General features: G+C 61.0%; 1 protein-coding gene across 1 annotated transcript; it reads right to left on the bottom strand.

Annotated features, from left to right (window-relative positions):
• Window positions 1-72: 72 nt before the first annotated feature.
• Window positions 73-27920, bottom strand: Slc7a5 (solute carrier family 7 member 5). Its single transcript, XM_047529700.1, has 10 exons — window positions 27292-27920; window positions 16600-16725; window positions 8215-8320; window positions 7672-7716; window positions 7203-7326; window positions 6351-6454; window positions 5946-6042; window positions 4691-4840; window positions 3137-3314; window positions 73-2023 (listed from the first exon to the last, which is right to left on the bottom strand). Exons 1-10 carry the CDS (start codon window positions 27824-27826, stop codon window positions 1968-1970), a joined length of 1521 nt encoding a protein of 506 aa, XP_047385656.1. The 5' UTR covers window positions 27827-27920; the 3' UTR covers window positions 73-1967.

The following is a 27920-nucleotide window of genomic DNA, read 5'->3' as shown; positions in this document are numbered from 1 at the left end:
CTGTGAGAGTAAGGTGGTGGGAACCCAGAACAGTCTGCCACCCGAGAAGAACACAGAAGCACCTGCGGTTTTTAGAATTCTAGTTGCATTTCTGTAAAAACAAAAGACCCCACAAATAACAGAACTCCCCACCCCAACCAGCCTAGTGTAACAGGTTAGCCATAACACAAGAATGAACAAAGTACCGGCCATGGGCCACTAACTCTGTGGACGCCACAGCAGATGGGTCATGGTGACCGACACAGACACTGTGCCACACACACCACAGCCAGATGCAGCCGACCACCCAAAATAAATACACACGGTGCCAACAGTACCTCTGCATTAGTAAGTGTTAGGAGAGGATGGAAAGGCGGAAGGTGAACAGAAGACTGTCAGGCCAGGAGCTGCCACCCGAACCCAGGGGACTGTCGGCTGTGCCTGGTTGGACAGCAGGGTCTTCCCAGACGGGCCAGGGTCCCACCATGCTCCTGGACTCCAGCCAGCAGATTGGAGTCAGCACCATGGACACAGCCCAAACCAGACTGACCCCTCTGACCTGCCTCGCAGGTGGGGGTCCCATGGCGTTACCACACCCAGCCCCAGGAACACGGTGCACCCCGCAAGGTGACCCACACTGCCCTCCTCCTGGAGGTTAGTGGTCTGAAGCTGAGCTGAGCTCCCCAGAGTGCAACACAGGAGCTGGCTGTGGTCTTCTCAGGCCCTGAAATCCCTTCATCTGACCTGAGACAGTAACCTCTCTTGCGGGTGGCTTGCAGAGACTTCCTGAAGATCAGCAAGAACCAGGTGGCCAGATGTGCTGGCCAGGCCTCGAGTGCCCCAGGGGACAACAAAGACAAAGCCCAGCAGAGGCAGAGCGGTGAGCTGGGTGCTGCAGTGGGGAAGGGGCACGCGGAGGGAAGGGGCACCTGGCCAGGCGGAGGAAGCCAGCCCAAGACAGCCCAAGGGGCTGCTGTGTGGTCAGCAGAAGGCAGAGGCTGGGCCCCTGTGGCCTCTGGGGGCCCCCAGTGAGCCCTGCCTGCCCTCCTGGCTGTCCCTAGATCTGAAGATCCAAACTTTGCCCGAAGCAGAGCTCAGCCAGGAGGCGGCGCTGCCCGCTCCAGGGCCAGAGCACACGGGCACATCGGGATGGAGGCCCAGGCGCGCTCTCAGGATTCCAACGGTCCCCGGGCCCAGGGAGTGGCCCTGCTGAGGCTTCCCAGGTGGCACAGGCTGTGGGGAGCCCTGGGTTCGCCCGAGCCATGACCTCTGCTTGGAGCACACAGTGGCCACCGCTGGAGACTGGCAGGGCCTGTCCTGGCTCTTCCTGAAGAACTTTCTGTCTTGGATCACAGGGAAGGAGCTACCTTGGGACTTAAGGCAGAGACGCATCAAGGGCTGTTCCCTCTCACGCCGACATCTGTGACATGAGGTGTGATGGCCAGGGACAAGCCCAGGGGCATGCTTGCCCAGCCTTCGCCGGGCCCTGGTTCGACCCCGGCACTATGGAAAGGGGCAAAGGCAGGCACTGCCAGGGCCTGGGTCCTCAGCGTCTGCGCGCCACAGTGTCTGGTCCCGTCGAGGCACGCGGTGCTGCGGGCAGCACTGGAACAGGAGGCCTGTCTCCCCGCCTCCTCCTGACCTATTTCTTTAAACAATAATCGCCTTGGTGGCATTGACCTGACCCGAGATTTAAGTTAAAGAATGCAAATGAACGAGGGAAGGGAGAAGGGCCCGAGGTGAGTCCGCGGGCTGGAGCCGCCGGGCCTGCCTCAGCTCACTGCCGGCACCTGGCCCGGGAGCCACCAGGGATGTCCATCTGCCAGGATGCCACTCGTACCAGGCTGTTCACAGCTGCTGTAGGTGCCGCCCCAGGCAGGGGCAGTGAGGGGACTTGGGGGTTGGACAACAGGACCAGAAGCTGCTTTTCTGAGGGTGAGCTGTCTGGACGTGGCCTTCACCTGCTCTCTTCCAGCACTGTCCACCGGCTAGGTCTCCTGAGGGACCACCTGCATGAGCTTCTGGCAAAGGACCGTCATGGAGACTGTGGGCAGAGGACAGGCGGGTGAGCGTCACCAGGCCATGTGGTGGGCCACCATCCTTCCTTTGGAGGCAAGGACCTCATAAGCCCGGTTCCCACCCAACCTACCTCCACACCCTGCCAAGCTGCCAAGGAGGCCAGGCACTGCAGCTGTGTGGCGAGCACTGGCAGCTGCCCCAGGGCCTCCTGGCTGGCAGCACACTCTGCACCTCTTGGTCCTGCCAAACTGCCCAGGCAGCAGGCGAGCGGTGAGGGAGCAGGTGGAGCCGCCCACCCGGGCCCTGTGCAGGACCCGCAGAGCACACCTGGTGGCCTCGGGGCACCTGGCACCCCCTGCACACATGCCCGGCCCTGCAATGCCTGCGTAGTCCCTGCGCCCCAGGCCAGGTGTGAGGGATTCCCATGAAGACGGGGACAGCCGGGCACCTTCTTTCTTTCTTCTTCGTGGTGCTGGGGGTTGAACCCAGGGCCTCACGTACGCTAGGCCAGCGGTCCCTACTGAGCCACATCCCAGTGCCACCCTGGCACTTTCTACAAAGAAATGGTCGTGGGGAGGGAGTCTGGTTTCAGGAAAAGCTTTCTGTCCTTCCTTTGGCTCTGGGTGTGATCCTGCATGACAATCAACAGGGCCCCCCAGCCAGGCTCAGGGGAACATCCTACTCTAGTGACCAATGGCTTCTCAGTCCATGGTGAGGGTGGGGTGGGGTCTCCTCACCCACAGAGGCCATCCTAGAATCTTAGGTCACCCCATGCTGAGGTGCTGGCGAGGCCTGCAGGTGCCGACTCCCCAGGAACCTGGCCCTTCGTGGGGTGAGGACAGGGCCCCTGCAGTGAAGCACCCCGGGGCTGGCCACTGACATGCCTTCTCTAAGCTGGTGACCCGCAGCGGGAGCTTAACTGGCGAGAGCAGCCTGATTTGTGGGAATCCCTTTGAGATGAGCTGGTGCCCAGTTCTAACCCCTGGAGTAGGAGGGCAGCCCTCACTGCCAATACCCCACTGTGGCCAGAAGCCTTGGCTGGAGCCAACACGGCATCTTGGCCAGCAGGGGTGGACAGGCCTCACAGGGAGGAGTGGCCAGCACAGCTGTGCTCAACCAGCAGCCCTAGGACACTTACAGATGCCCTGGAGGAGCCACTTGGGCTTGTTCTGCCACCAGACCCCAAAGAAGTAGACAGGCAGCCCGCTGAGGATGATGGCGAAGCCGATGCCGCACTCCACAGGTGTCTTCCAGAAGGACACGGCGATCAGGAATAGGCAGGCCAGGATGAAGAAGATGGGGAGGGCCAGGTTCACCTGGGGACAGGCATGGTGGGCATCAGCAACCAGGCCTCGGCTCCCTCCCACGCTGCACCCCCACAGCCCCACTGAGAGCTCCGGCCCACCACCCTCTGGCCAGCAGCCAGCGGCACAATCCTGGAGCCTCCCGGCTCCGGCTCTGTGCCCGCCCACAGCCCTGGCGGGCGCCTGTGCCAACAAGGCACCCACTGACTTGCATCTTTTCCAGGGTCGGCCCTGGGGCTGCGGAACTGAGCCCACGTCCCACACCACTTCACTCTGGCCCCTGCACAGGCGCCTGGCATGTGATTACCCCAAGCTGACAGAGGGATGAAAACAGGCAGCCAGGCTGCTCAAGGTCTGCAGGGGCGCAGAGGGGAGCCCTGCTGGTTCCCACGCCACAGACACGGAACCTCTGGCCCCAGCACCACGGGAGGAGCAGGGGTTGGCACTTCTAGGAAGGCCTGGCCACCCACCAGCAAGCAAGGACTCCTGCCTTCTCAGAGGACCCTTTGTGGACTGAGCGCCTCCTGCCCCAAATCCACAGCCTGCAGACAAGCTGGAGCAGAAGCCCGGCATGAGAAGGTGGGCCAGAGGCCTCAGCAGCAGAGCCTGTTCTCCCTGCTCCATCTTGGGCTGTGCTAGACAGGCCTGCTATGAGCTAGCTACCCTGCATCTGCAGGCAGGGCAGCCATTCTGGGGAGTGCAAGGCTCGAGGGAACTGACCACGACAGTGCCTAGTCCCCTGGGCAAGGGACCCACAGGGCCTGGTGCCTGCTCTCCACGGCCAGCGTGGCTAGTCTGCTGGGGCCTGCACAAAGCCTTCTTGTAGATACCTGCCCCAGGGCTTTGCCACTGGCAGTGCAGGCGGCCAGTAGGTTGGTCCCGTGAAGGGTGCAGTGTCCGAGCTGGCCGCACCCGTGACAGTTTTCCCTTAGGGCTCTTGTCGGGTGGAATTTTGAACCATGGGTAAGAAGGTGCTAACAGGCCACCTGAGCCCCCAGGCCCAGGGGCAAGTGGAGAGCAGGGGCTCCCTCCAGAGATCCAGGCTCTACCTGTCTGGAGGGACAGCAGGGGCGGGGGTGGGGCCTGCAGTGGGGGCCAGCTATAACGGTCTGGTGCCAAAGGGAACTGGCTGAGTGACGGGAGCTGCTGGCCAGTGGCCACTCTGGCAGCTGCCGTGCGTCTCTGCAGGTTTGTGCTCACGGGCCGCCCTGCAGTTCTCAGAATGCTACAGAAGGCAGCGATGCCACATTTGCCGAGTGGAGGAGGCGGCCGCTGGGGCGGACCAGGAGCGTGCAGAGGCCCCCACCCCTGCCCCAGGTTCCTTGGGGCACACAGCCCTGCTGCCTCTCTGCCCGGGATGCGGGCTAGACAGTCAGCCAGGAGCTCACCTTGATGGGCCGCTCCAGCTCCGGCTTCCGGAAGCGGAGCCAGACCATACCGATGATGGCCAGCGCCACACACAGCCAGTTGAAGAAGCTGAAGAAGTTGATGACGGAGAAGATGTCCTTGGAGAAGGCGTACAGCAGAGTCATGATGCACTGCAGTGGAGAGCGGTGGCTGAGCCTAGGCAGGCCGTGCCCAACCGGGGAGGACAGCAGTGGCCCCTGGGTGCCGGGACGCCACCGCCTGTCTTGTTGTAAAAGGGAGTCTAGGCCTCCCACACGTGGGTCCGTGTGAGGAGCAGAGGACAGCGGCGGAGGCGCTGCTGAGAGCGGAGCCCACCCCTGGCCCCGCGCCTCTGGTGCAGCCTGGTCAGAGCAGCGACCGGGACACTGACACTCCCACCAACAGGGGCCATGCAATAAGCGCGAGCACCCACACACAGGTAGCTGTTTCAAAGCCAAGGTCAAGCTGGGCCGCCTGAAGCATGTCCAGAGCTTGTGTGGTGCCTCTCTCTTCACGAGGTGGAGCCTGGCCTGCTCCTGAGGGACGGTGCTTGTGGACTCAATTCTAACAGGTCAGGCAGCAAGGACAGTGAACTCTGAGGCAGGCCACAAAGCACTCTGGACCCAGGTGCAGCGGGCAGCCAGTGCCCTATCACAAGGGTACCCCTGTGCCCAGGACCTTTGGCCTCCTGCCCTCAGCCCCCACCATGCTCTCAGAGGGCAGCATCCCAACTGCCATCTTGACCACAAGCTCCGAGAGACGCAGGTGGGCGGCCTGCACGGCTGCTCACAGAAACATGGACGCTCGGTGCTTTTTCCTCTTCTAGGCCATGGGTTCGGGGTGACTGTTACAGTGACAAGATCCAACATGACCAAACAAGCGGGCACAGAAAGAAGCTGCGAGAAAGGCTTGTGGTGGGCCCGTTAATAAGACTGCCCGGGGACACGGCTGAGAACACGCCCCAGCCCCGGCCAACAGGCCCCCGGGAGGCACTGTCCCTGCACACGCTTCCGGCCATTGGGATTGCCTCCACAACCGCACGGGCAGGAGAGTCCCAAGCTTCAAGACACTGGTGTCTTTTGTGTCCTGGGGCCTGGCTGACTCCAGCCCCTGCCCCGGCCCTGCACCCCAGCACAGCCGGTTGCAGGCCCAGAGCGCCAGGCCAGGGTCCAGAGCACAGCGGTGCACGCCTGGCAGCCCAGGTGCTGCGCACGCCCGGAGGACAACCAGTGGGCAGGGGCTGTGTGGCAGGCTTACCGTGAACACGAGGGACGGCATGGGTGTCAGGAGCTGGGGGTGGATCATGGACAGGACCGAGGGCAGGTGGCCCTCCCTGGACCCCACGAAAAACAGCCTGTGGACAGAGCAGTGGGCACTCAGCTCTGTGACTCCACGCAGGGACGGAAGTGCCTGCAGACAGCAGCTGGGTGGACTGTGCCCTGCCACCTCCCCGGGTGGGCCTCCCGGGCACCCCTGGCTGCCTCAGTGGGCAGGGGCAGGAGCGCTCATACCACCTCTGGGGAGAGCGAGGGGCAAAGGTCATACTTCCCATCTCCACAGCACCTCACTTTTAAACAGGTCACATCCTTCAACAAACAACGGGGCTTTGAACCACACGCCCAGCCGCTGGGCAGTCTCCCTCCGGGACGGAAGGGTGCTCACCTTGAGGATGTGAACAGGGACCCGTTGACAGAGCCGAAGCAAGACAGGCCCACAAAGACAGGAATGATCCAGGACATGACCCCCAGGTGGTAGTTCCCGAAGTCCTGCAGGCACAGGAAGACATGAGCCCTGGCCCCGCAGTGTGGAAGCCTCACTCTGGTCCTCAGAGCAGCTCATCCGTGACCTGACTGGGGCTGACCCAGCACCCACCCCACCCTCGTCCTGGCTTCTGCACACACAGCCATATCTTGGGATCAGTTCTGGACTGTGGGGACATCTCAGGGACAGTGGCCCTTCCTGCTGTCCCAGTCCTGCTCGCAAGGGGGCGCTTTGGCTGCTCCTGATGCCAGGCCCTCAGCAGGGCCACCTGACAACCTGCAGCGGGCCTCCCTGGGCTGCCCTGGCTGCGCTCACCGGGGCTCTGGTTGACCAAGAGCAGGAGCTGGTCTGGGGACAAGGATCAGACTGCCTTGCTCGGTGACTCTGCATAGGGTCTGGTAAGTGGGTCTTTGCAAACAGTGCCATCTGAATCAGGTCCCTGCTCCCCCTGCCCAGGAGGGAGCCCCGGGAGCGGAGCAGTCACAGCCCAGCCCCTGTACATGGGCCGGGAGCACCCAGACTCGCTGACTCAGTGCAGGGCACCTGGTGTCAGTTTTAAAGCCCTCTGTGATTTTAATGGCAGCCTAGGTGGAGGACGACCCCCCCATTCTGGCCAGCTGGCGGGGCCTCCTGGTCAGCTTTAGTGGAGACCCGTGACAGCCACGAGGCCCCTCCAGGGAGGTGGGAGGCTTGCACGCAGGGAGAGCCTGGGCTTGGCCTCTGGGCCCGGGGGAGGCAGGCGGGCTGTCTCACCACGGCCACAGCCTCGGAAGTTAGCATCTGCTCCGTGGTCAGCGTGGTGAAGTAGGCCAGGTTGGTCAGCACATACACCAGGGTGACGATGGGGAGGGAGATGATGATGGCCAGGGGCAGGTTCCTGCAAAGCGGGACCGGGTGTAGAAAGGCAGCCCAGGAACAAGGTTCCCTTCCCTGTGTGCTCCCACATCTGAGCTGGCTTCTTGGGCTAGCGGTGAGGTCATTAATGTGGGCAGGTGGCCACCTGCTTGTGCCTGGAGCTGGGATGCTGGGTGATTCAACCTGCCAGCCTTGCTGCCCCTGAGGATAGGGTCCTGCAGGGGCTCAAGTCTGAATACCCACAGCTCCGACCAGTCCCCTTCTGGGAGACCCTGGGGGCCGGGCTGAGAGCCCCCCCGCCCCTCCCAGACCGTCCCACCCACGTGTGGGGGGCCTCCGCACACACGCACCCCCCCCCCGCCCTTACCTGTAGGGGTTGATCATCTCCTCTGTGACAAAGTTCAGGTAGTTCCTACAAGTCAGGCAAGTGCTTCATTAGGTCACCCTACAACCACTGGGAAGACAAACCCAAGGGAACCCCAATGCCCCACAGCCCCCCAGGAAGCCCTGCCCACCCGCCAGCACCGACGCCTGGGGAGCGGGGAAGGCCAGTGCCGGGTTCCGCTGGGGGGGAAGCAGCCAGGTGGCCACTCCCACCTGCTCCTGCTCTCAAGCATCCCTGCCCACCGCCTCGCCTGCCTCCAGCACCTTCCCACCCGCTGGCCACCGAGCTGCAGGCAGGTCCAGCTGGGGCCTCTTCAAGCCTGTTACCCTGTGCTTGGCCCCAGGACACAGGGCTGGACACATGCCAAGGTGGCCTTAGGGCTGTGGCTGGGGTCACTCTCAAGGGGGTTTCTGTGCTCTGTCCTGCCTGTCTCCTAAGCTGCCCCGTTTGGCCAGGAGCCTGGATTTCTGCACACTTCAGGGGCTGGGAGACCACAAACAAAAGAGCGGACAGTTTGGAACCTACCATCCTCCGTAAGCAAAGAGGCCACTGTACAATGCCAGCACAATGTTCCCCACGTCCAGCTTGGTGCCTTCAAAGGAGAACCTGGGGTCCAGATTAGACACGTCACCTGGTAAAGACCACACAAAGGAAAGTTAGTCAGGGAGTGCCAGGCAGGGGGTCATGCCACAAGGTCCAGAATGTTCCTGGAGCGAAGTCCTGTAACAAGCAGAAACGCCGGACAAGGCCTTTCCTTGCCACCACTGAACACACCTGCTGAGCCATGTTCGGAACACTCCCTGCAGGCCCCAGGTGCCAGCATCAAGGACGCATGGGGCCAGGGCCCTGGGCTTGCAGCTGGCTCGGCACGAGTGCTGGGAACTGGGGCTGCTGAGCCCGGCCTTCGGTCAAGAGCTCACGCCCCACAGGAGCGCGGGGAGCGCGACCGTGAAGCTGAGGCCGGGCGGGCCGGGCGCCTGGTGCAGGGGAGGCCCCGTCCTGGGAGGGGCAGGGTCCCATCTCCAGTCTTCCTGCGCTCTCTGTATCCATCCCCTCCCCCTCTGCAGGACACCTGTCCCTGGTCCAAGGGCCCACCCTACTCCAGATGACCACATCTCAAGATGCGCACCATAATCCCCTGAGGTCATCAGGTGTGCAGGTTCCAGGCAGAGGTACCTTCTGCGAGTGCACTCACCCCAGCCAGTGGACACCACCCAGTCGGTCCCCGCACAGCTGCCTGGCTGTGGTGCTGGTGTCTGGCCTGTGTGGGCTCGGCCATCGCACCTGCCCCAGTGCCCTCAAGTGCCTGAGGGGCCAGCTCCCTGCCAGAGGCTCCCTGCCATGGGCTAGTCCTGCTTCCCCAGCCCTGGGTGCTGGGGCAGCCATGGCACAAGCCATGCCCTGTGGTGCCACGTTCTAGAAAGCAGGGCTAGAGCAGGACCCCGGGCCCGTGGGATGCAGGTGCACTGAGCGGCTTGCCCGTTAACTCAGAACCATTTTTAATGGAGTCAGAGTTGAGCTTCTAACTGTGGCTGTGGATTCAGGGCCAGTGCCCTGGTCCTGACAAGGAGAAGCCACGGGCCCAGGTCCATGGAAGAGGCAGGGACGTGCCCCAGGGTTGCCAAAGTAACTCCATGCCAACTCAGGTTAAGGTCACCACGGGGTTCAATGAGGGTGACCACCTCAGTTGCCAAGGGTCCTCAGTGGGGTGACAGGAGAGAACGATACAGGTGAACCTGTGAAGGGGTCCCCCCCAAACCTTGTCACTTGCCCACGTGAAGCCTGAGCTTCAAAGGTGGCACAGGACCTCCTACAGCAAACTGCCAGGGTGGACGGCACTCTTGTTCTGGGTCCAGGTTCTCAAAGAGCTCTGCCCCGTGGTGTCTCACCATACTGGGGCGGGGGAGCTGAGGACCACCTCTAGCAGGACTGGGACCTGAGAAAACCTCAGCCAGCCCCGGGCAGGTTGCCGGTCCTGAGTTGCGACAGCACGGTCAGCAGGGTTCAGGACAGGCGCTTCTCAGCTCCTCGGGGTTCCCTCCCACCTGCCCTCCAGGGGGCTGCTCCGGAGGGCACGGCTGCCTCCCGTCTGAAGAACCCAGCCGTGTTCCTGGGGCCTGGACCCACATCTCTGCTGGCAGGGAGGGCATCTGTCCTACAAGCAGTGAGACAGGCATGGGCCACATGCCGGGGTTGAGGATCTGCCAGCCTGAGCCAGGGACACATGCCTGGCTGGTGATGAGCAGCACAGGCCCAGGTCAGCTCGTGGGACGCTTCAGATCGTGGTTCTGCCAGACACACCAATGGCTCGCCGCCACTGCCCTCCAGACTGGACAATGGCACCTCCTACCCGACCGAGGACAAGACACAGGCTTGGGACCAGACAGCTACAGCTCCAAGGCCTGGGCGGCTCCAGTGTCTACACAGTACACTCTGGCCACCAGCGCAGGGCGCAGTGACCACCCCAGAGTCCCCGGGGATGGGATACCTGCCATAGAACAGAAGTTCAGTTCTTATTTTGTAGCCTGAGATTCCCAAGGAGACGTAAGGGCCTCTGAGGGACCCAAGCTCAAGAACCTCACTGGGCTCCTGTGGGAAGTTAGGCCAGTTCCTCTCAGTCAGCCACGTGGTCATGCTCCTGGGAAGTGTGGCTTCGGTCATCCTGCCAGGACCTCCCTTGGAGGAAAGTGTCCATCCAGGGGCACAGGGACGGCACCCCAGCCCACGGAGCCTTGAGCACAGCTGGCAGAGCACCGGCTTCCCACCGCCATGGCATGGGGGATGGTGAGGGCAGGGTCAAGACCCTCAGGGGGCGAAGCTCTGCCGAGGATCAGTGTGCAGGCCGCCAGCTGACACCAAGGCCCTGGACGCTGCCCTGCCTGACCAGGGCGGCAAGAGCGCAAGCGGTCAGCAGCAGAGCCGGGCGTGGCCAGCCTCAGTCTACGCTGGATGCCAGCCCAGGAGGGAGGCCACAGTTCCGCTGGCACTTGGCCAATCACAGGCTACTTTCTCTTTCTCGCCATGGAGTGGAGCCAGGTCTGCTGGGCTGGGGCTGGCACAGTCCGACGGGTCTGGGGGTGACCACACAGAGCCAGGGCTCTGCCGCCCCAACCGTGCTGCTGGGCCGCAGCTCTGCTTCGGGGAGGCCGGGGGCTGGTACTCGGGCTCCGGCGAGGGCCACCCTGCCCGCCCCCAGGCACAGCGCAGCTGCTCTGTGCAAGGCTCTGTGCGAGGCTCGAGGTGTGAGGCTCGAGGCTCGAGGCTCGAGGCCCGGTGCCGTCCAGGGAGAAATGGGACAGGCGTGCTCCTGGGAGGACGCGGGGCAGCACAGACTCCGGGCAGCAGGCAGCAGTGCCTGGACACTCCAGGACTGCCATGACTGGGAGGCACACACGGTTAAGGTCAGAGTGGCTACTCGATACCCAGAAGCGCACAGAAGAGCCCCCATAGTCCATGGAGCGGCAGCAGCGTGCCAAGTCGCACTGGCCTGCACCAGCTGCCCAGGCCAGGCGGAGCTGGCTATCGGAACCTCCTCTCCCACAGGCTGGCCAGCGGTCATGTTCCACGATCGGGTTCACTCACCCAACAGCTGCCCAGCGCATGAAATGGACAGACAGGAAGAAAGTGGAAGGGCAGAGGTGGGCTGCAGGCCCTGGGTCCCGGGCCCTGCACGAGGCAGCTCCCACCACGTGGAGCCCCGGGCCATGCCGCCTGGCCCAAGGCGTGTCTAGGGGCCTCAGAGCCTCCTCTCCCACTCTGGCCAGGGATGCCAGGCCAGGCAGATCCTGGCTGGCAGCTGGTGACAAACCTTAAGCCCTGCCCCCATCCATAAAATGCACCTTCCCCAGGGGTGAGGACTAGGGAAGCTGAGGCCCAAGCAGGCACTGAGAGCGCAGCAAATCACAGATGCCACATGGCCCTGGGAGCCGAGGACGGGCCCTCGAGATCGGGGGTGAAGGGTAGGTGCATGCAGAAGGCCTAGGAGAGGCTCTGGGGGAAGCACCCAGATCCCTGTCGTGCGGATGCGGCCATGGGAACGACCGCCCTGGGGGCAGGGCAGACTGCCCGGAGCAGAGGGGGCAGCTCCTGCCCTTGGACTCCAAGCTGATGGATGCCAAGGGCACCCTTGATGGCCAAGTACAGGTGGGAATGGGACCAAGAGTCAAACTCTTCCCACCTGGGAACACGGCAGCCCTGCAGCCCCGACTCAGGAGAGAGGTTCCCCATGGCCGCTGGGTCCCCAAGACCTGCCAGGCCCTCAGTGTCAGGGGTCTGAGGAAAGCCCTGGTTACATGCACGCCAGGGTCCCAGGCCTGGGAAAACCAGCGACCTGGAGACGGCCAGCTCTGAGCCAACCACTGGACTGGGAGGCAGGAGGGGCCCCAGACCCTGCTGAGGGAGGGGAGCTGGACTCCTGGCGAGGACAGCCTCGCGTCCACAGGGACGGCTGTCGTCCCTTCCCTCAGTCTGCCTCTGGCCTCCAGCACACAAGGTCAAGCGGAGGAGCGTGCTGAAGCACCCAAGCTGCGTCCCTTCCATGCAGAGAGCCGTACCTGGAACGGTGGTCCGTGCAGACCTGGAAGGACTGGCAAGACTCCTGAATCGGAGTGGGCCCTAAACCCAGTGACAAGGGTCCCTGTGTGGCACAGAGAGATTCAGGGAGAAGCCTTGAGAAGACCAAGGCAGGTCCGCAGTGAAGCGGCCACAAGCCCAGGGATGCCTGGAGCCCCAGAGCTGGAAGAGGAGGAAGGAGCCTCCCTGAGGACTCTGGGTCTCCACTTTCTTCTTTTTTCTTTTCTTCTTCATTCTCCTCTGGAGACTTGGGAAGGACACAGTCCTGACAACACCCTGACTTTGCACTTCTGGCCTCCAGGATTGTAGGTGGACGAATCCTGCCGTTGCAGCCACCCAGTGCCTGGGATCCCACGAGTGGACAGATCAAGGTGCCCACTGTGTCTAGGGGATGCCATCCTGGTTTGGGCCACCTCCTTGTCTGTAAGATAGGCTGACCCTTGGCTGGTGCTGGGGGATACTGGCGGCCCCAGGGGCTCCATCGCTCTGCTTGGCTGCTGGGTCCGAGGGCTCAGGAGAAGGCTCAGCCACGGCCACACCCCAGGGCCCCTCTCTGTCTCCCACCCCTCGTGTGAGCCTATGTAACTCTGGCTTTGCCAGAAGTCTGGGACTGTGGACAGGGCAGAGCTTTGGCGGTGGGGATAATGGCTGAGACCCGATGGTGTTTGTCCACCACGGTGGCATTGGTTTCTTAAAGTCTGGAGAAGCTGGGACCATGGCTCAGGGCCACGCCACTTGCCTGGCACACAAGGCCCTGGGTCTGACCCCCAGCACCATACAAGTTGGCGAAACCAGCCCCTTTGCTTTAAGATCAGCTCTGCACTGCAAACCTCAGTGGGAAAGGGCTCCTTCCCAACCCGTGGCCCCACAGGCAGCAACTGCCCCTTGCTCTGCTCTGGCTCCCCAGCCTCCATCCTTGTGCCTGATCATCCCCGGGCATAAGGGAAGCCCGATTTCCTGCCCTTTGATCCCACCCCGCTGGCATAAGCACACATGTGATTCCTGCCACGCTGAAGCGGCACAGGAGTCAGCAGGCCGGCAAGAGGGACTCAGTTCAAAGTTGTCCAGGAACACCAGCGGAGAAAGGAGCCTCCCTTGGCGGCAGCTTCCTCTACCACAGAGCTTGAAGGTGGCCGCAGGGGCCCAGAAGGATGCCGCGTGGCCTGCCCGGGTGTCAGGCAAGGGCACTCCTGTCTCCAGGGCAGGGTCATCTGCTTGGAGCTCTGATGTTATCTGGCACAAGTCCAGAGGGCGTGTCTGGAGGCCCTGGGCAGGCTGACCTGCCTGAGTCCCCGTGACAGATGGGCTCCCTGAAGTCCCCTGTAAAGAGGAGGCTGAAGGTTGCTCTGGCAACACCAGGCCGAGCAGTGGCTGGTTTCTTCTCAGGTGAACTCCCCTGAACTCATCTGGGATTCACTTGAGGATCCCAGGCTTGTCCCACTTCCTCCTGGCAGGGTGGAGCCCACGCGCAGGTCTTAGGCAGAACTGAGGGACACCCCCAGTTCAGATGTTAAAGCCCTAAGACCCACACAGCCGCCTCTGGGCTTGGGGCCCCTGAAGAAGAGACTAAGGCAGAAGAGGCCCCGAGGAGTGTGGGCCTGACCCTCAGGATGAGTGGCTTTGTTGGTGGAGACCCCGGGGGGCTCAATCTCTCTGCCAGGTGAAGAGACTATGAACAGGTGCCATCTACGAAGCAGGAGGTGGCCCCTCGCTGGAACAGCCCTGCTGGACCTGGGGGTTCCTGGCTTCTGGCATGAGACACCGTCTGGCCTATCCTCAGGTGCTGCGCTGACTGGACAGTCCTGTGGCCTCAGGTCCCGGGGGCTCTGGTGCAGGGTATGAAGCTGCTCTCAGCATCCAGTCCAGGATGTGAGGTCCCCACCCTGGCCACCTCCGGGGGGGGGGCGCCCTATGCCTTGGCCCTTGTGGGAAGCCAGCGGGAGCCCAGGAGTCAGGTGGAAAGGTGGCTCTAGCTTCTGGGTGCCTCTCGGGTCCCTCTGGAACGTTCCATGGTAACGAATCCCGAGCTAGACTCTCAGTGCGCTTGCTGTAGCAGAGCTCTGCTGCCAGCCTTCCCCGCGAGGCCTCCGAGGCCCCACACAAACCCGTGCAGATGGCTGCAGCCCCACGGGCACTGTCCTCCCACCGCGCTCCAAGGACGGAGCTCGCAACCCGGCACACCACACCGCTGCTCAAGAGCCACAGAACTCGGCAGGACACCCCACTTCTGAGACTGGGGGACCTCGATGGTGTGAGCGCTCTGTGAGAACAACACTTCTGGAGACCACGAGTGCACTCCAGCCCCACGCAGGTGACTTGGGGGGGTGTCTGCGTCCTGGGCGGGCAGCACTTCACCTCCCACATGCCGGGCAGCGAGGGGCAGGGGCCACTCACATGCAGCCGGCCTAACCCAGACTGCTCTCTGTGCAGGGAGTAGCAGCCCCAGGGAGGCAGCGTGGGTGGAGAAAGGCTCCGTGGAATGCTGCCGAGGAAGATAGCTAGTTCCGCCCCGTACTGCGGCCCAGGGCAGCACAACGCGCCCCTTGTGCCTCCCATCAGCAGGCTGGGGAGCGGGCCGCCTACCCACTCCCACCCACGGCCTCCAAGCCGTGTTCTGGCAGCCCACTCGTGTTTGGGAACAGCCCGACCCTGGGCCATGGCCATTTGGGGTGTTGTGGGTGAGGGACGGCTAACAAGATGGGCGGGCAAAGGCAGGCAGTGCTCATGCCCCACAGGGCCATCCGCCCACCCCCATCCCTGACCTTGTGCCCTGGGCTCTGTGACACCATATCTCACCTGCCCATCCTGGAATCCCGCGTTAACTGCTTGGGTCTGAAATGCTCACTTATGCCCGTGAGGGCAGCCACTGGTCTCCCAACACCCCACGGACTGTCCTGTAGCCAGTCACCTCCTCCCACCCTGGGGCCTCCGGGAGAACTGACCTTTCAAAGGGCTTTTCTGGACTGGGCTGGAGCCCCACCTGGCCCATCTACGACCTTCCTGTTCACAGGTCTGCGGCTCTCTGATGTCCCTGCATGGCAACACAAGCCCAGGGTGGCAGGGCCATGTCCTCACTGGGCTGGCACATGGGAGCTACAGAAATTCTGTGAGGCCAGCGGGGAAGGAGTGAGGGGCCAGGTGCCCTTGGGTTCATGACCTTCCCCCAAGTCAGGAACAGTGAGATGGGAAACGGCCGGCGGGACCCTTCTCCTTCCATGAGCCCTACAGAGGCCCCACCTAAGTGCTTGGAAATGTGTGTCCAGGGCCTGCGACCGCCCAAGGGGAGACTGCTTGATAAGACCACGCACATTCTTAGCCACGGACTATTCACACCCTGGAGAAGAACGAGCAGTCCACAGGCAAAGGTGCAGAAAGCATGCACTAAGGTGGTGGGCACGTCTGTGTCAGGGCAGCCTCCAGGATGCCCCACCGAGCTCTGCCCGTGTCCACCCGCAATCTAGGGAACATGTGCACTGCACCCAGCAGCCCCGAGAAAGGGGAAGACTCAGAGACATTCAGCGATTTGCCTAAGGCCACAGAGCATACCACCAAACCTGGGTCTGAACAACCTTAAAACCGAGGCTCCTAAAGTTGCTCTGAGTTGGCCCTGGATGTTAACGGAGGAGTTACAAGAGGCTTCTGTCATGTTTTTTGGTTTTTTAGATATTTAGTTGTAGGTGGACACAATACCTTTATTTATTGGTGCTGAGGATCGAATCCAGTGCCTCATGCACGCAAGGCAAGCACTCACCACTGAGCCACAGCCCAGCCCAATCTGTCTTGTTTTTTATGTTCATCTGACCTTTTATTTCCATTAAACAGAGGAGGAGGGTGTTCCTCACCTGCAGGCTGGGTCTCCACACCACTCAGAACACACCCCAGGCTCGGCCCCCGCCAAGGATAGGCACCAGGGCTTGTGCTGTGGCCCTGGTGACACTCCCTCCCAAGGGCTCTCAATGTGTCTCTTAAATCCAAAGCTGCACAGGTGCCGACCCCTCCGGATGCAGCCCAGGGAACCACAGGCCACCACATTTGCCAAGGAACACCGACAAGAACCCCCGGCAGCCCCTCCACAGCTGCCAGACAACGGTCAGACTGTGGTCACAGGAATCCAGCGTAGCACGGGCAGCAATGGCAGGGGACTGAACTCCCATCCTGCTCATGAGGTGCTGGTACGAGGCTCCACACACGTTCCCTGAGACCCAGAAGGGCTCCCTGTCCACCTGGAAGGGCGTCAGCCTCACAGAGGCTAAGCCCACGTGGGAGCAAGCCAGGCACAGGGGAGCATGGTGCCAGGCAGGGCCCCACCTGGCTGGCCCCATGGCAGCTGCCACTCACCCTTCCCGATCTGGACGAAGCCGAGCAGGATGATCAGGGCCAGGGCCAGGAGCTTGGCGGCGGCGAAGGCGTCCTGCACGCGGGTGGCGGCCTTCACGCTGTAGCAGTTCACGGCGGTGAGCAGCACTGCAGAGAAGAGCAGGCCAGGTCAGGGGCGCCTGGGCCGTGGCAGGACCAGCAGGAGCCGTCTGTCCACAGCAGCCACTCCCACAGGCCCTGGTCTCCTGGGAGTCTCTGACAAACTTTCTGGTTCTCTAGGGCCAAGGTCAAAGGTTGGGAACACCAAACTCTCAAAAGAGCTGGTCCCCAGGGGCACCAGGCTGGGGCAAAGGACTTCCTTTTACTGAGCTGAGCTCGCGCTGAGGTGCTGTCTGGCAGAACTGCCCTCCACCAGCCACATTCAAGTCCTACGCAGCCAGCCACCCACGAAAGCGCCAACTCGGACTCGAGTCAAAGGTGAAACCCCGCCACCGGAAGAGGGCTGCTTCACCTCTGCCCCACCTGGGCTTCAGGGGTCGCACAAAACAGGTGAGGGGGGCTCCCCGCCAGGGGGCGTCCACCTGACAGGCCATGAGGAGAAGAATGGGCACTGGATGCAACCTGCCCGGGCTGCAGGTGAGGAGCAGCAGGGGCCCAGCCGAGGCAGGAGACCTCCTCACACCCAGGCAGCGCTCTGGCGGGCTCAGGGACACGGACACGCACTCCTGTTCTATGCCGTATGGCTGGCACATGCTGAAGACAGAAGTCTACACCCAACGTTCTGGGGACACCTAGGCCCTGGAGGAGCCAAGAGGGTGCCCGGCATCAGCAGATTGCGGGGCTCAGGCCTGCAGCTGGGCAGCTGAAACAGGTCAGCAAGTCCAGCCTGAGCCCCACTGGACACCCAGTCCTGAGCCAGAGGGGCTGGTGGGCATTTCAGGTGTACGGGAGCCCGTGAGCGCTCAACACTGGCGTGAGCACAGCCCTCCGGCGCCGCTGCTGAAGTCACGTCAGGCTAAATGGTAACAAGCACCCCAACCTCCCCGCTTCACTAGCTGTACACCTCCTGTGCTCTTAAGGATCCCTACGCCACAGATGCTCCAGAGTGGTGAGCTGCCCACTACAGGGTCTCCCCAACCACGTGGAACCAGTGCAGTGTCTACAGTGGACCAGTCGAGCCTTTCCCTGGGGGCTGCTGCCAGGAATCCAGGTGGGTGGTAAAGGTCTTCAGAGGCCTCTCTACTGCACAGGCTGCAGGAGGGGTCTGAGATGTGCTGAGCTGGCCTCTCCTGGTCCCACAACAGCTCCTGGGAAGGCCAGGTCAAGCTCGGCCTGGCAGACACCAGGGGGCTATTCCTCAGCTAGGAACCTTTGCAATTTTTGAGAAACGGACCTCAAAGAAACAAGCCCATGCTAATTAATGGATGTGACCTGGTGTCTCAGGTGGAAGGAGAACAGCAGCCTCCTGTTGCAGTGGGGTGGGAACAGGGCCTGCTGGCCCTGCGCTGTCTCCCTGGGGATCGCCCTCTCATTAGCTGGCTCCCGTCTACCTCTCTGCAGCTGCGCTGCTGCAACACCTGACGGGTCACACTGCCCCCGAAGGCATGGTCTAAGTGTTTGAAAGTAGTCATTTTGGCCGTTAAAAGGACACGCTTGTAAATCCCTGCCCCCACGCCCCCACAGCCCCGCAGAGCGAAGAGGCACGTGGGGCGGTGAGGGCGGGCCCTTTCCGGGCTCCCGGCGATGCAGCAAGGGTTCCAGCCCACACCTCCCCGCGGGGAAGGGGCGGGTCCTGCGTCTGCCGAGTCTCACGGCTTCTGATAGGTGAATGTGCCACCACGTGGCGACTCAGCCCCTCCTCCGGCTCCCGGCCTTCGGGATGAGACAAGAGGCCAACGAATTGCATCACTCGCCCCTGCTGGTGGGCTGCCGTGTGGCAACCAGCCCCAGGCGGCCTCCGTGCCGGCTCTGCCAGGTCCCTGGGTTCCATCTCGTCTCTGAAGGGAGTCACGGCCAGGGAGAGCTCCGGAAGCCAGGCGCGCGGCAGGGGCTGTCTCTGCTGAGTGGCAGCCTGGGGCCTCCCTTACCCCGTTTGCTAGACACAGTTCCCAGCAAAGGGGGCAACCTCTGGAGGCCACCCTGGGCACCACGTCACGACAGTCCTCCCTGTGGATTCTCGGCAGCCACCCCAAAGCCCTGCCCTGAAGATCCAAGGCAGCTGTCCCTGGCCTAAACAGTCCTGGGCCCAGGCCAAGGGCCAAGTGGACAGAGAGCCAGCAGGTGCCAGGTCACAGCCACTCGGCAGGGCTTCTCCAAGTGATGCAGACCTCTCTCCTGACATTAAAAAAAACCCAGGTCACTGGCAGCCAGGTGCCCGGGGGCAGGCCACAGGACAAAGGGTACTTTATAATGCTTATTTCTCTGACAGAAAGAACTGCCTAGGTGCCAGAGACTGGCTCCTGGCTTTGGGGAGTGAGCAAATAAGGGCTTTGCTGCTCTACGCAGTTCTGTGTCCTTTCTTTAGGACTTCAGGAAGAAAGGTGATCTTAAATAAATACATGGATTCATCTGGACCCAATGCCCTCCAGCCTTCCCAAATCCTGTAGTCACGGGACACCATCCCAGAGGCTGGCTTAAACCTCAGCTGCCCACACTGCCCTCTGTCCAGCTGCCTGGCCTGTTTCCCCACCTGCAGACGGTGGGGGGTGGGGGGTGACTGCCAGTTGCTATGCACCCACAACCCTACAGCAAGGGGCACAGGAAGCAGCTGTGCCACTAGCAAGGAGTGAGGTGGGACACAGGCACCGGCAGGAGGCTGTTGCCCTCAGAGTTCCCTGTGCGGCACCCCAGATAAGCACAGCTGCGCCAGCTCACAGCAACAGCCAGGGCCCGGGAGATAAAACAGTGCCTGCCACAGTGTGCAGATACAGCAGGGCTCGTCCCCCGGCCAAGCCCTTCCTGCCTCTTCTTCCATCCCAGCCCCGCCGTGATGTGACCGCCAGGATCCTCTGGCTGGCTGCAGAGGCTCCCCAGCTCAAGTGTGACTGAGCAGCCAGGGTCTCTGGGCTGCAGCAAGCTGGAGGGGCCTCTGCCTGGCCAGGCCCCTGCAGTCACCCTCCCTCTGGCAACTACCTGCTCACCCCCTCTCTTCCCGGCTCCAGGGTTCCATCTGCAGCCTCCACACACCCACATCTCCAGTCCCACCTGGGCAGGGCAACAGGCCATGGAAACAGCCTCATTTCCTGGGTGTGCTTCAAAAGCAGGACACACTGCCCAACACAGGAAGGAACCCTCCTGCGGTGCCTAACTGCACTGCCCCATGCCGCAGGCCCTGCTGGGTCACCTGTCACATCAAAGCTCATGCTTCAGGCTCCAGTTAAGGGGTGCAGATTTTGTCCCTTCTAGACACTGCAAGTAAGAGGTGCTGTCTGATGTCCTTCAGGCTCCAAAAGACTCTGCAGGAGTTAAGCGCACGGGCACCCTGTGTGGTATCAGGGTCCACCAATCAAAAGGGCCAGTACCTGAGGCCGTGAGGACTGTGCTGCCTCACACAGGGGGTCTGTGGTCAGAAACCTGCTGGGAGATGAGACTGCTCCACCCAGAACTCTGCCAGCAGCACCACTGATTCCCACAGGCCCCTGAGACAGGACTGGGGAGTGGCCAGCAGGCTTCACTGGTTCCAGGAAGCAGGCCCAGCCTGGTCCCCAAGGGCGACAGGCCAAGAACAGCACCAGCTGACCACTGCAAGCAGAGTTGACCAAGACCTGGGCCCAGGCTGCCCAGGGGCTCCCAGCCAGCTCAGCCTTGCCCGGCACCTGTCAAACAGGATGCTGGGCACTAGCCCCAGATCTGTCTGGGACACACAGGGACCCCATAGGCTGAGTGACCCACCCCAGACATACTTCCCTAGGTCCCAGCATAGACTCACTTCCTGCCTTGCACTCACATCCCTACGGGTACCAGAGGATAGGCACCCCATGACCAATCACCCCGCAGCTCACAGGACCAGAATTCCAGGGGCTATAAAGGCAAATTGGAAGCAGAGCTTCTGACCAGGCTGGACCTGACCAGGACAGGGGATCTACATGCCAGCAAGTTCCCAGGATGTCCACTTGCACACTTGGAGGGGACTTCTTGAGCTTTCTCTGGGGCTCCAGAGAACATGCCCGTGGTCCCAGGACACCAGTCCTAGGCTGGCCCTGCTGTTTCTCCACTGCTGGCTACTGGGAAAGACGAACCTCAGAGGAGTCAGGGAAACCAAAGGAAAATGAAGGGATCCCAGCAGGGAGCCGCCCAGAGGGGACCCCTGGGAAGCCTCCCTGCTGCCTGCACACAGGCTCCTGAGGCTACGCCTGGCCTGTCCGCCTCCTGCAGTGGTCACTGGTTGATTCCCGACATTTGTGGACAAGGGCTGTGAGGCTGGTGAACACCCTCAAGCTCCCAGTGACTGGTTCCCAAATGCAGGTCTTTGTGTTGTTCCCGTCCCTTGGTGCCCTGCCGGGATGGGGTCGGGCCTCCTGCATGCAGAGCAGGCTCACTCTACCACCCCACATGCACGGGCCATTTCCTTTCCTAACTGGCTGTGTTCTGCCCGACCACACAGCTCCTCCTGGCACGGGAGTGGGGTGTTAGCAGCTGTCCAGAACAGGGCCAGGACCTTCTTTTAAAAATAGGCCAGAAAGAAGCAGATTTAATAAACTCTTAAAAATCTTCAGATGCCCTGCATCCTGGGCCGGAGAGGAAAGCCCTGAAGGTGACTCAATAGCCAAGCTCTTCAGAAGCAAGCTTCCTGGGGCAATTTCTCTAAGGGTCCCTGGCTCTGATCAGGCACCTGAGTTCTGATAGGCTGTGTGACCTTGGCCAGTTCCTGACAGGTCTCAGCCTGTAAACCCCTATAAACAGAAATGCGCCTGCCCACTTTGTGGGTGAAGCAACATGCAAGCCTGTTTTATGGCACCCTATTAAAATCTGACTGTCATAGCAGTATCTTCAAGGGACATGAAGCTGTGCGCAACAGATAAGGGTTCACCACCAGCTATATGCAGAGTCCTGCGTGTCTGAGGCACACCATGGTGTACCTGCCCTCCCAACTCTGCTCCTCCAGCAGTTGAAGCTAATCAAGAAAAAGGAGAGCAGGCCTGCTACAGTCACAGTCCTGGGGTGGAAGACCCCAGTTGAATGGGGAGGTACCCCATTCAACACCCTCACTTGAGGGCTGGAGTAAATGGAGCCAAGAGAGGCTATCCAATTTGCCAAAAGTCACACATCAGTTCCTCAGGAATGCACACGCCCACATCTTCTAAACCCCATGCCCAGGCCACTGGATTGGGGTCACCCTGGCTGTCCTAGAGAAGCACCAGAGCCATGTGGGACACCACCCCAGGACTGGTTCATGGCCCAGCTCTGGATGGTGGTGGTGTTCTCTCTGAATAGTGAATGGAAGCAAATACCACACAGCTTGCAGGATGGGTAGCATTTGGGCTTAAGCAGTGCACAACCTGTGCATGGGGGTGAGGCTGCTAAGACAACAGGGTAAGATTTCTCTCCAATCGTGACCAGGCTCTGCGGATGTAGTGACAAGAACCCAGGACAGGATCCCCAAGCACAGAAGATGCATCAGTGGAGCAGGGTCTAAAGTCGTCTCAGGAAGAACCAGCAAGCTGCAGCGGGGCCATGGGCTTGGGGTGCAGCTGTGCAGTGCTCCAGGGGCTCCCGTCCCTCCACGCTGCCAGCTGCTCCCCTGCTAGGTCTGCACCCAGTAAGTCCACCCTGCCTGATCCCGGTTCTGATGGAAAGCCAACTACCACCTACCCTGCCCTGCATCCTAGCTCTGAAATAGGCCCTGAGGGACCAAGTGCCCTGCCCCTGCTCACACAGCTCAAGGGACAGAGCAGGGCCTGGCTCAGCCTTTCGCAGTGGCTCTGAGTCCTCCCAGTCAACTTGGGCTGACACGCTCCCACGAGGGAACCGTGAGCCCAGTCCCAGGAGCCTGGTGCTCTGCGTCCTGGCCTGGCGGCACATCCAGGAAGCAAGCACGAGCAGAAGGCAGGTTCCACACTGGCCTCAGACAGCGGGAGACAAAGCCGGGCCACACTTCCTGTAGCTCACACCAGAGGTCTCAGCAGTGACAGACGTCTGCCAGCTCCAAGGTCAGGGTGACCCAGTGCAGATCGGGTTGCACACATCATGCCCCATGGCAGCAAGTCATGGGGTGGGCACCGCCCAAAGCAACATCCTGCCTGGGGCAGGCCTGAGGGGAAGGGGCTGAGGATGGAGACATCCCCACACGCCTGAGGACTGAGGGTGGTCAGCGTGGAGGCAGGTGCCATAGCTCTGGGTGCCCAGCCTACCCTGGCCTCAGTTACTCCAGTTATAAGTGGGGCAATTTCAGAGACCGGAAACGAGAATGGAGAGTACGTCAAAGCGCTGTGCTGGGGTAACCGTCCCGGGGCAGTTCTCAGTCTGGCTGGGCCTGGGTCTGGAAGCCCATTGTGCTGCACAGGCTGGTATGCAGGTGGCTGGCCGACAGTTCTGGGCAGAGAGCCTGCACATTCTATGGAATCACCTAAGGGGTCTGTGAACCAGAAAGAAAGGGTTAGGAATGCCCGCCACATCTCCCGCCTGCCCGGGGGTCACGCGCTCTGCGAACCACCCCAGCAGGCCTTGGCCCCAGATCCCGTGATGGGGCGTGACCTGCTCAGGCGGCAGCCACACATTCATGACTAGCTGGGAAAGTCGGATTTCAGTGCTAATTACAGGGCTCTTGGCTGTGATGCTGGTGCCTACTGGCACCTCAGAAACACCCAGGGCCTTCACCTTGCTCAGGCAGGGCCCTGGCCATGGTGGCTGGCAAACCCTGGCCAGGGTTTCACAGGCCTTGTGGGTCAGGTCTGGATTGAGAAGCAGGGTCTACAGAAGTGGACACCCTCAGAGTGGAGGAGGCCTGAGCAGGGAACCCGAATACCCACTCCTCCCATCCTCTCTGGCTCTCACCTCTGGGCCCCATGTGGCTTCCAGTCAGCTGGTCATGGCTACTCCCGCAGCCTCCAAATGCTGCTTCTATACCCTGGCCTTCCAGGAGGGGCTGAGCAGCGGTCTGGCATTTCTCCCCCCCGATCCCCCTCAGTGCCAGCTCGGCTAGCACTTGCACTGGGGACCAAGCCCGGAACTCCAGAGGAGAGGTGGCACCTGGCACTCACCTCCAGCTGTCCTCCCCTCTCCAGTCCCTCTCTCCTTCCTTCTGTTTGCTAAAAAGCAAGAGTGAGCTCTGGGGCTGCTCTGGGTCAGGAGGGAACAGGAGGCACCAAGAACCTGGAGCTACATGCTCACGATGGCAGGGTGGGCTGTGCAAATCTCCTCTCACCAACAAGGAGGCTCAGGGGAGTTTTCAAAATGGAACCATGTTGCTCCTAACCTGACGCTTGGTGGAAAACGTTGCAGGTCACAAGTCCCCAGACAACCAGCGATTCAGAGTGGCCACCAGCCTGCCCCCGACTCATTTGGTGAGGGGTGGTGGTTAGGTGGGTGGGCTCCTGGCTCTGGGGAGACCAGAGTTCCATGAGGCTGTTGGTCAGCGATGAGCAAGTGGGGGTGGCTGTCACAGCAGGCAGGGTCCAACCTCCACCAACCAGGAAAGGGTGGGAGACTGCTGTCTTCAGCATTAGAGAGCCAGCCCCAGACCAGTTCCCCCCCAACACCCATGTGGGGCTTGGTAGGTGACCACCGTGACAGAGGGAGCAGTGAGCAGTGAGACCCCAGACGCCTCCTTAAGAGCTTCTCCCTGGAAGGAAGACAGCAGCTCCCCTGGCCCAGAGCCTGCCAGGGACCCTGCAGCCTGCTCCCCCGCAGGGAGGTTAGATAAACTGCCTGATCTAATCCTGACCCAGCGAGAATCAGCTTGTCTTTGTGACTTCAGCCCATAAGATAAAATCCAGCATCATCTGAGTTCTAAGTGGCTCTGCTGGGTCTTCACTGTGCAGTAAGGAACCCCCAGAACCAACTCTCATTCCAATTCCACATGCCACCAAGACAGCAGTGGGGGGAACCAGTTTCTCCCCCTTTAGACCAACGAAAAGCAACAGGCACACTCAGATGCACTCTGAAAGGACTCAGCTCCGGGTGCCCAGGGCCAGGGCACAAGAGGGACTTCTGCGCTACCATCTGCAGGATCACTTAATTAATGCACCAGAGCCAAACCTTTTCTTTTTAACCAGGAAAGAAACTTCTGAGCGACAAGACCAGGGAACTGAAGAAGATCAAACAGCAAAAATGACAGCTTTGCCCCAGAATCTGTGCCTTCTGTGTGGTCGGCAGACCCTCTGCCAAGGCAGCATGAGGTGTAGGCACTAGGGTGCAGAGCAGAGGCCAAGGAAGAAGGGGCACAGAGTGCCCTTGCTCTCCGAGGGAGAACTTGGAACCCTGCGTCACAGAGCACTGGGACTCGCTTGCCACCGGTCTCAGGCAGGTGCTAGATAAGGCTCTCCTGAGACCCCTCCTTTTCTGCTACTAAAAATCCTCGCCATGCAACACCACACACCTTGCACACAAGTGCCAAGGGCTGATGGGCACACTGGTGGAGTGCTGCTGGCTGACACCAGCCCCCCTGCACCCGAGTGTGTTCCGACAAAGGCGTTTCACTCCAACCTACCCTGAACTCACCCACTGGGGCCACGAGGGACTGTGTGAAAGCTACCTAGGATATATTCAAGCCATGAACGCCTGGCTTGGCACAGCTTCGTGGGAAGGCACTGTGGCGATGCATGCCATCAGCTCAAAGCCAGGAAATCCCAACTGCTGAGCGCACCTGCTGGAGTCCTAACGTGTTGCTCCACACCTGAGGAGCAAGAGCTGACTCCTGCGTCCTGATGTGGACACCCTGCACTGTTACTTCAGAACATGTTGTGCGTAAGAGTCAACTGAGACTGAAAGATTAAGTATGACTGTATGTTTATGGCAGAGAAAGCTCCAAAAGCATGCGCTGTCAGCAGCTGAAGAAGGAATTCGGACCTCACGTCCGACTAGCTGCACAGTGGTATGGCCAAATCGTTATGTGATCATATATTCAAATATTGACCTTTTATTAGAAAGAGGACTTTAGAAAGCCTCCACCCTAACCGCCCGCTGGGCTGAAGCAGCCTTTCCCACTTGCCAGCACCTTCAGAGCTCAGACTCTGGGGGTCCATCTTTACAGGCAAGAGAGGAGGCTCTTAAATAGTATTATCATCGTCATTACCAACCAGGCCTAAACAGTAAACACTACCTAGAAATGACGAAAACTGGACAATTAAAATTCTCCTACAAACAAAATAGGCAAACATTGTATTCTTTCCTGGAGGCCTGCTGTTTGTGCACACGGCCCAGTGAGTCATCCCAGGAACCCTCTCCCCAGCCCACCCAGAAGTCACACTCCCTCAGTTCCCATCCCCTGCACACCACTGTGACCCTTCCCAGACGGGGATCACACAGAGGTTCTGCACCCTGAGCCCCACATCATGGAGACAACCCCTTCACTGCAGTTCGGTCCTGTTGCCTCAGGAAGGCTTCAGATCTTACAAGTCAAGCAGAGCCCACTGGGTTTTGCCTGTGCATTCTTATGGAGCATGCCTCAGAATGAAGTGTGACTAGGGAGGAAAGCAGCTCCTCAGCCCCAACTCCACAGGGCACCAGAGTACTGCCATTCAAAATCCACTCCCAGGATTTACTCAGACCCCAGAATTTCACGGTCATGACCCAAAACTCCAAGCGTCACCCTGCCAGCCACGTATGCACCATCAGATGCAGGAAGGCGGCAGCTCTTATGCCAACACGCCGAAGCCTTGGGTGTCCCAAGTGCCAGTGTAAACTGCAAACGCAGGCTGCTTTCAAGGCTGGTTAAGGGATGAGCTCCAGTGGCCAAAAGCCAAAACCAACAGGTCGCATAGATGTGTGTGTGTGTATATGTGTGATATATATATATGTATATGTATATAAGTAATTTCCTACAAATGATTTTTTCATCCTGAAATCCCACAAGAAAACTGTCCTGGAAAGCAGCAGTCCTCTCTGGCCCACCAACATGATAAAAATGCCCAGAGACTGTTTCTTGGCACAACTTGGGAGCCCCTAAGCCCCCTCAGCCCCAACCTTCAGGGGAACTCAACACTGCTGCTCAGCCTTATGAGCACCCTAAGTACCACGCACAAGTTCATTACTACGATTTTCTATGAGTCAGCCTGTGCACTGATTCCTGACAGGCTGGTTGGGAGAACAAAAATGAATGACTTTTTTTTTTTTTTTAACTGCAATTTCCCTCTTGATAACCAGTCAGCAACTGAAGCTGAAACAGGAAACCGGCTGTTCACTCACTCCACGTGGTGCCCTGAAAGAGGCAGGGAGCACTGCTCAGCGGGGCAACTGAAAGGCTGGCGCTGGCTTGAATTGCTTAAATCCTACTGGATTAGGTGGGGAGGTGGAATGCCCGCTGGGGGCCAGCGCCCAGGCCTCGCTGTCTGAGGTCTTCCCAAGGCCGCCCCGGAGTGTAAACCAACGAAAGAAACGCATGCGGGGTCTGGGACCAGCGACCTTAGCCTAGAGCTGCGGGGATGGGATGGTCCAGGGATGAGGGGCACGAAGACGGGAACCGGGAGCAGAGAAGCAGAGTTGCAGGATGCGAGCCAGGGAACCCGGGATGCGGGGTCCGCGGCTCGTGCCCGCCCGCCCGGGTCCCGTACTCACGCACGCAGAGGCAGGCCACGAGCTTGGCCGCCTCCTCCGGCACCGGGCAGGTGGGGAAGAGCGGCTTGAGCAAGTAGGTAGCAAAGACGAGCGCCACGATGTACTGCGAGGACGGCCGGATGATGAGCAGCTCGATCCAGAGCTTCAGGAAGGCGGGCAGGGAGCCGTAGACCTCCAGCATGTAGGCGTAGTCGCCGCCGGACTTGGAGATGGTGGTGCCCAGCTCGGCGTAGCAGAGCGCACCCACGATGGAGAAGATGCCGCACACGGCCCACACCACCAGCGCCAGCCCCGGCGAGCCCGCCTCCTTGAGCACGCCGGTGGGCGTCACGAAGATGCCCGAGCCGATGATGGTGCCCACGATGATGGCCACGCCGTTGAGCAGCGTGATGCTGCGCTGCAGGGTCACGCCCTCCTCCGCCGGGTCCCCGGCGTCCGCGCGTCGCGCCGCCAGCATCCTCTCCCGCGCCTGCCGCTCCTCCTCCTCGACCGCCGGGCCCGCCACCGCGCGCCGCTTCGCGCCCGCGCCCGCCATGCTCGCCGCGCCGGCCAGCCGGGCCTGGACTCGAGGTGAGGGGCACGGAGAAGCGAGAGCGCGGCGCGCCCCCGAACGGCTGCGTCTGCGCCCG

Source organism: Sciurus carolinensis, chromosome 16 (assembly GCF_902686445.1).
Source record: "Sciurus carolinensis chromosome 16, mSciCar1.2, whole genome shotgun sequence".
Lineage (NCBI taxonomy): Eukaryota > Metazoa > Chordata > Mammalia > Rodentia > Sciuridae > Sciurus > Sciurus carolinensis.
The sequence above is the reverse complement of the archived record's forward strand: the minus strand, read 5'-3'. Positions and strand labels throughout refer to the sequence as shown.

What these genes read in the sequence shown, in the direction of transcription:
- Slc7a5 (XM_047529700.1), bottom strand. Translation starts at nt 27,826, where the DNA reads ATGGCGGGCGCGGGCGCGAAGCGGCGCGCGGTGGCGGGCCCGGCGGTC. An exon ending in CTCTTTGCTTACGGAGGATG is followed by an intron (nt 7,717 to 8,214) that starts GTAGGTTCCAAA and finishes CCTGACTTGTAG; the next exon opens with GAACTACCTGAACTTTGTCA. An exon ending in TCCCTGTTCACATCCTCAAG is followed by an intron (nt 6,043 to 6,350) that starts GTGAGCACCCTT and finishes CTCTGTCCACAG; the next exon opens with GCTGTTTTTCGTGGGGTCCA.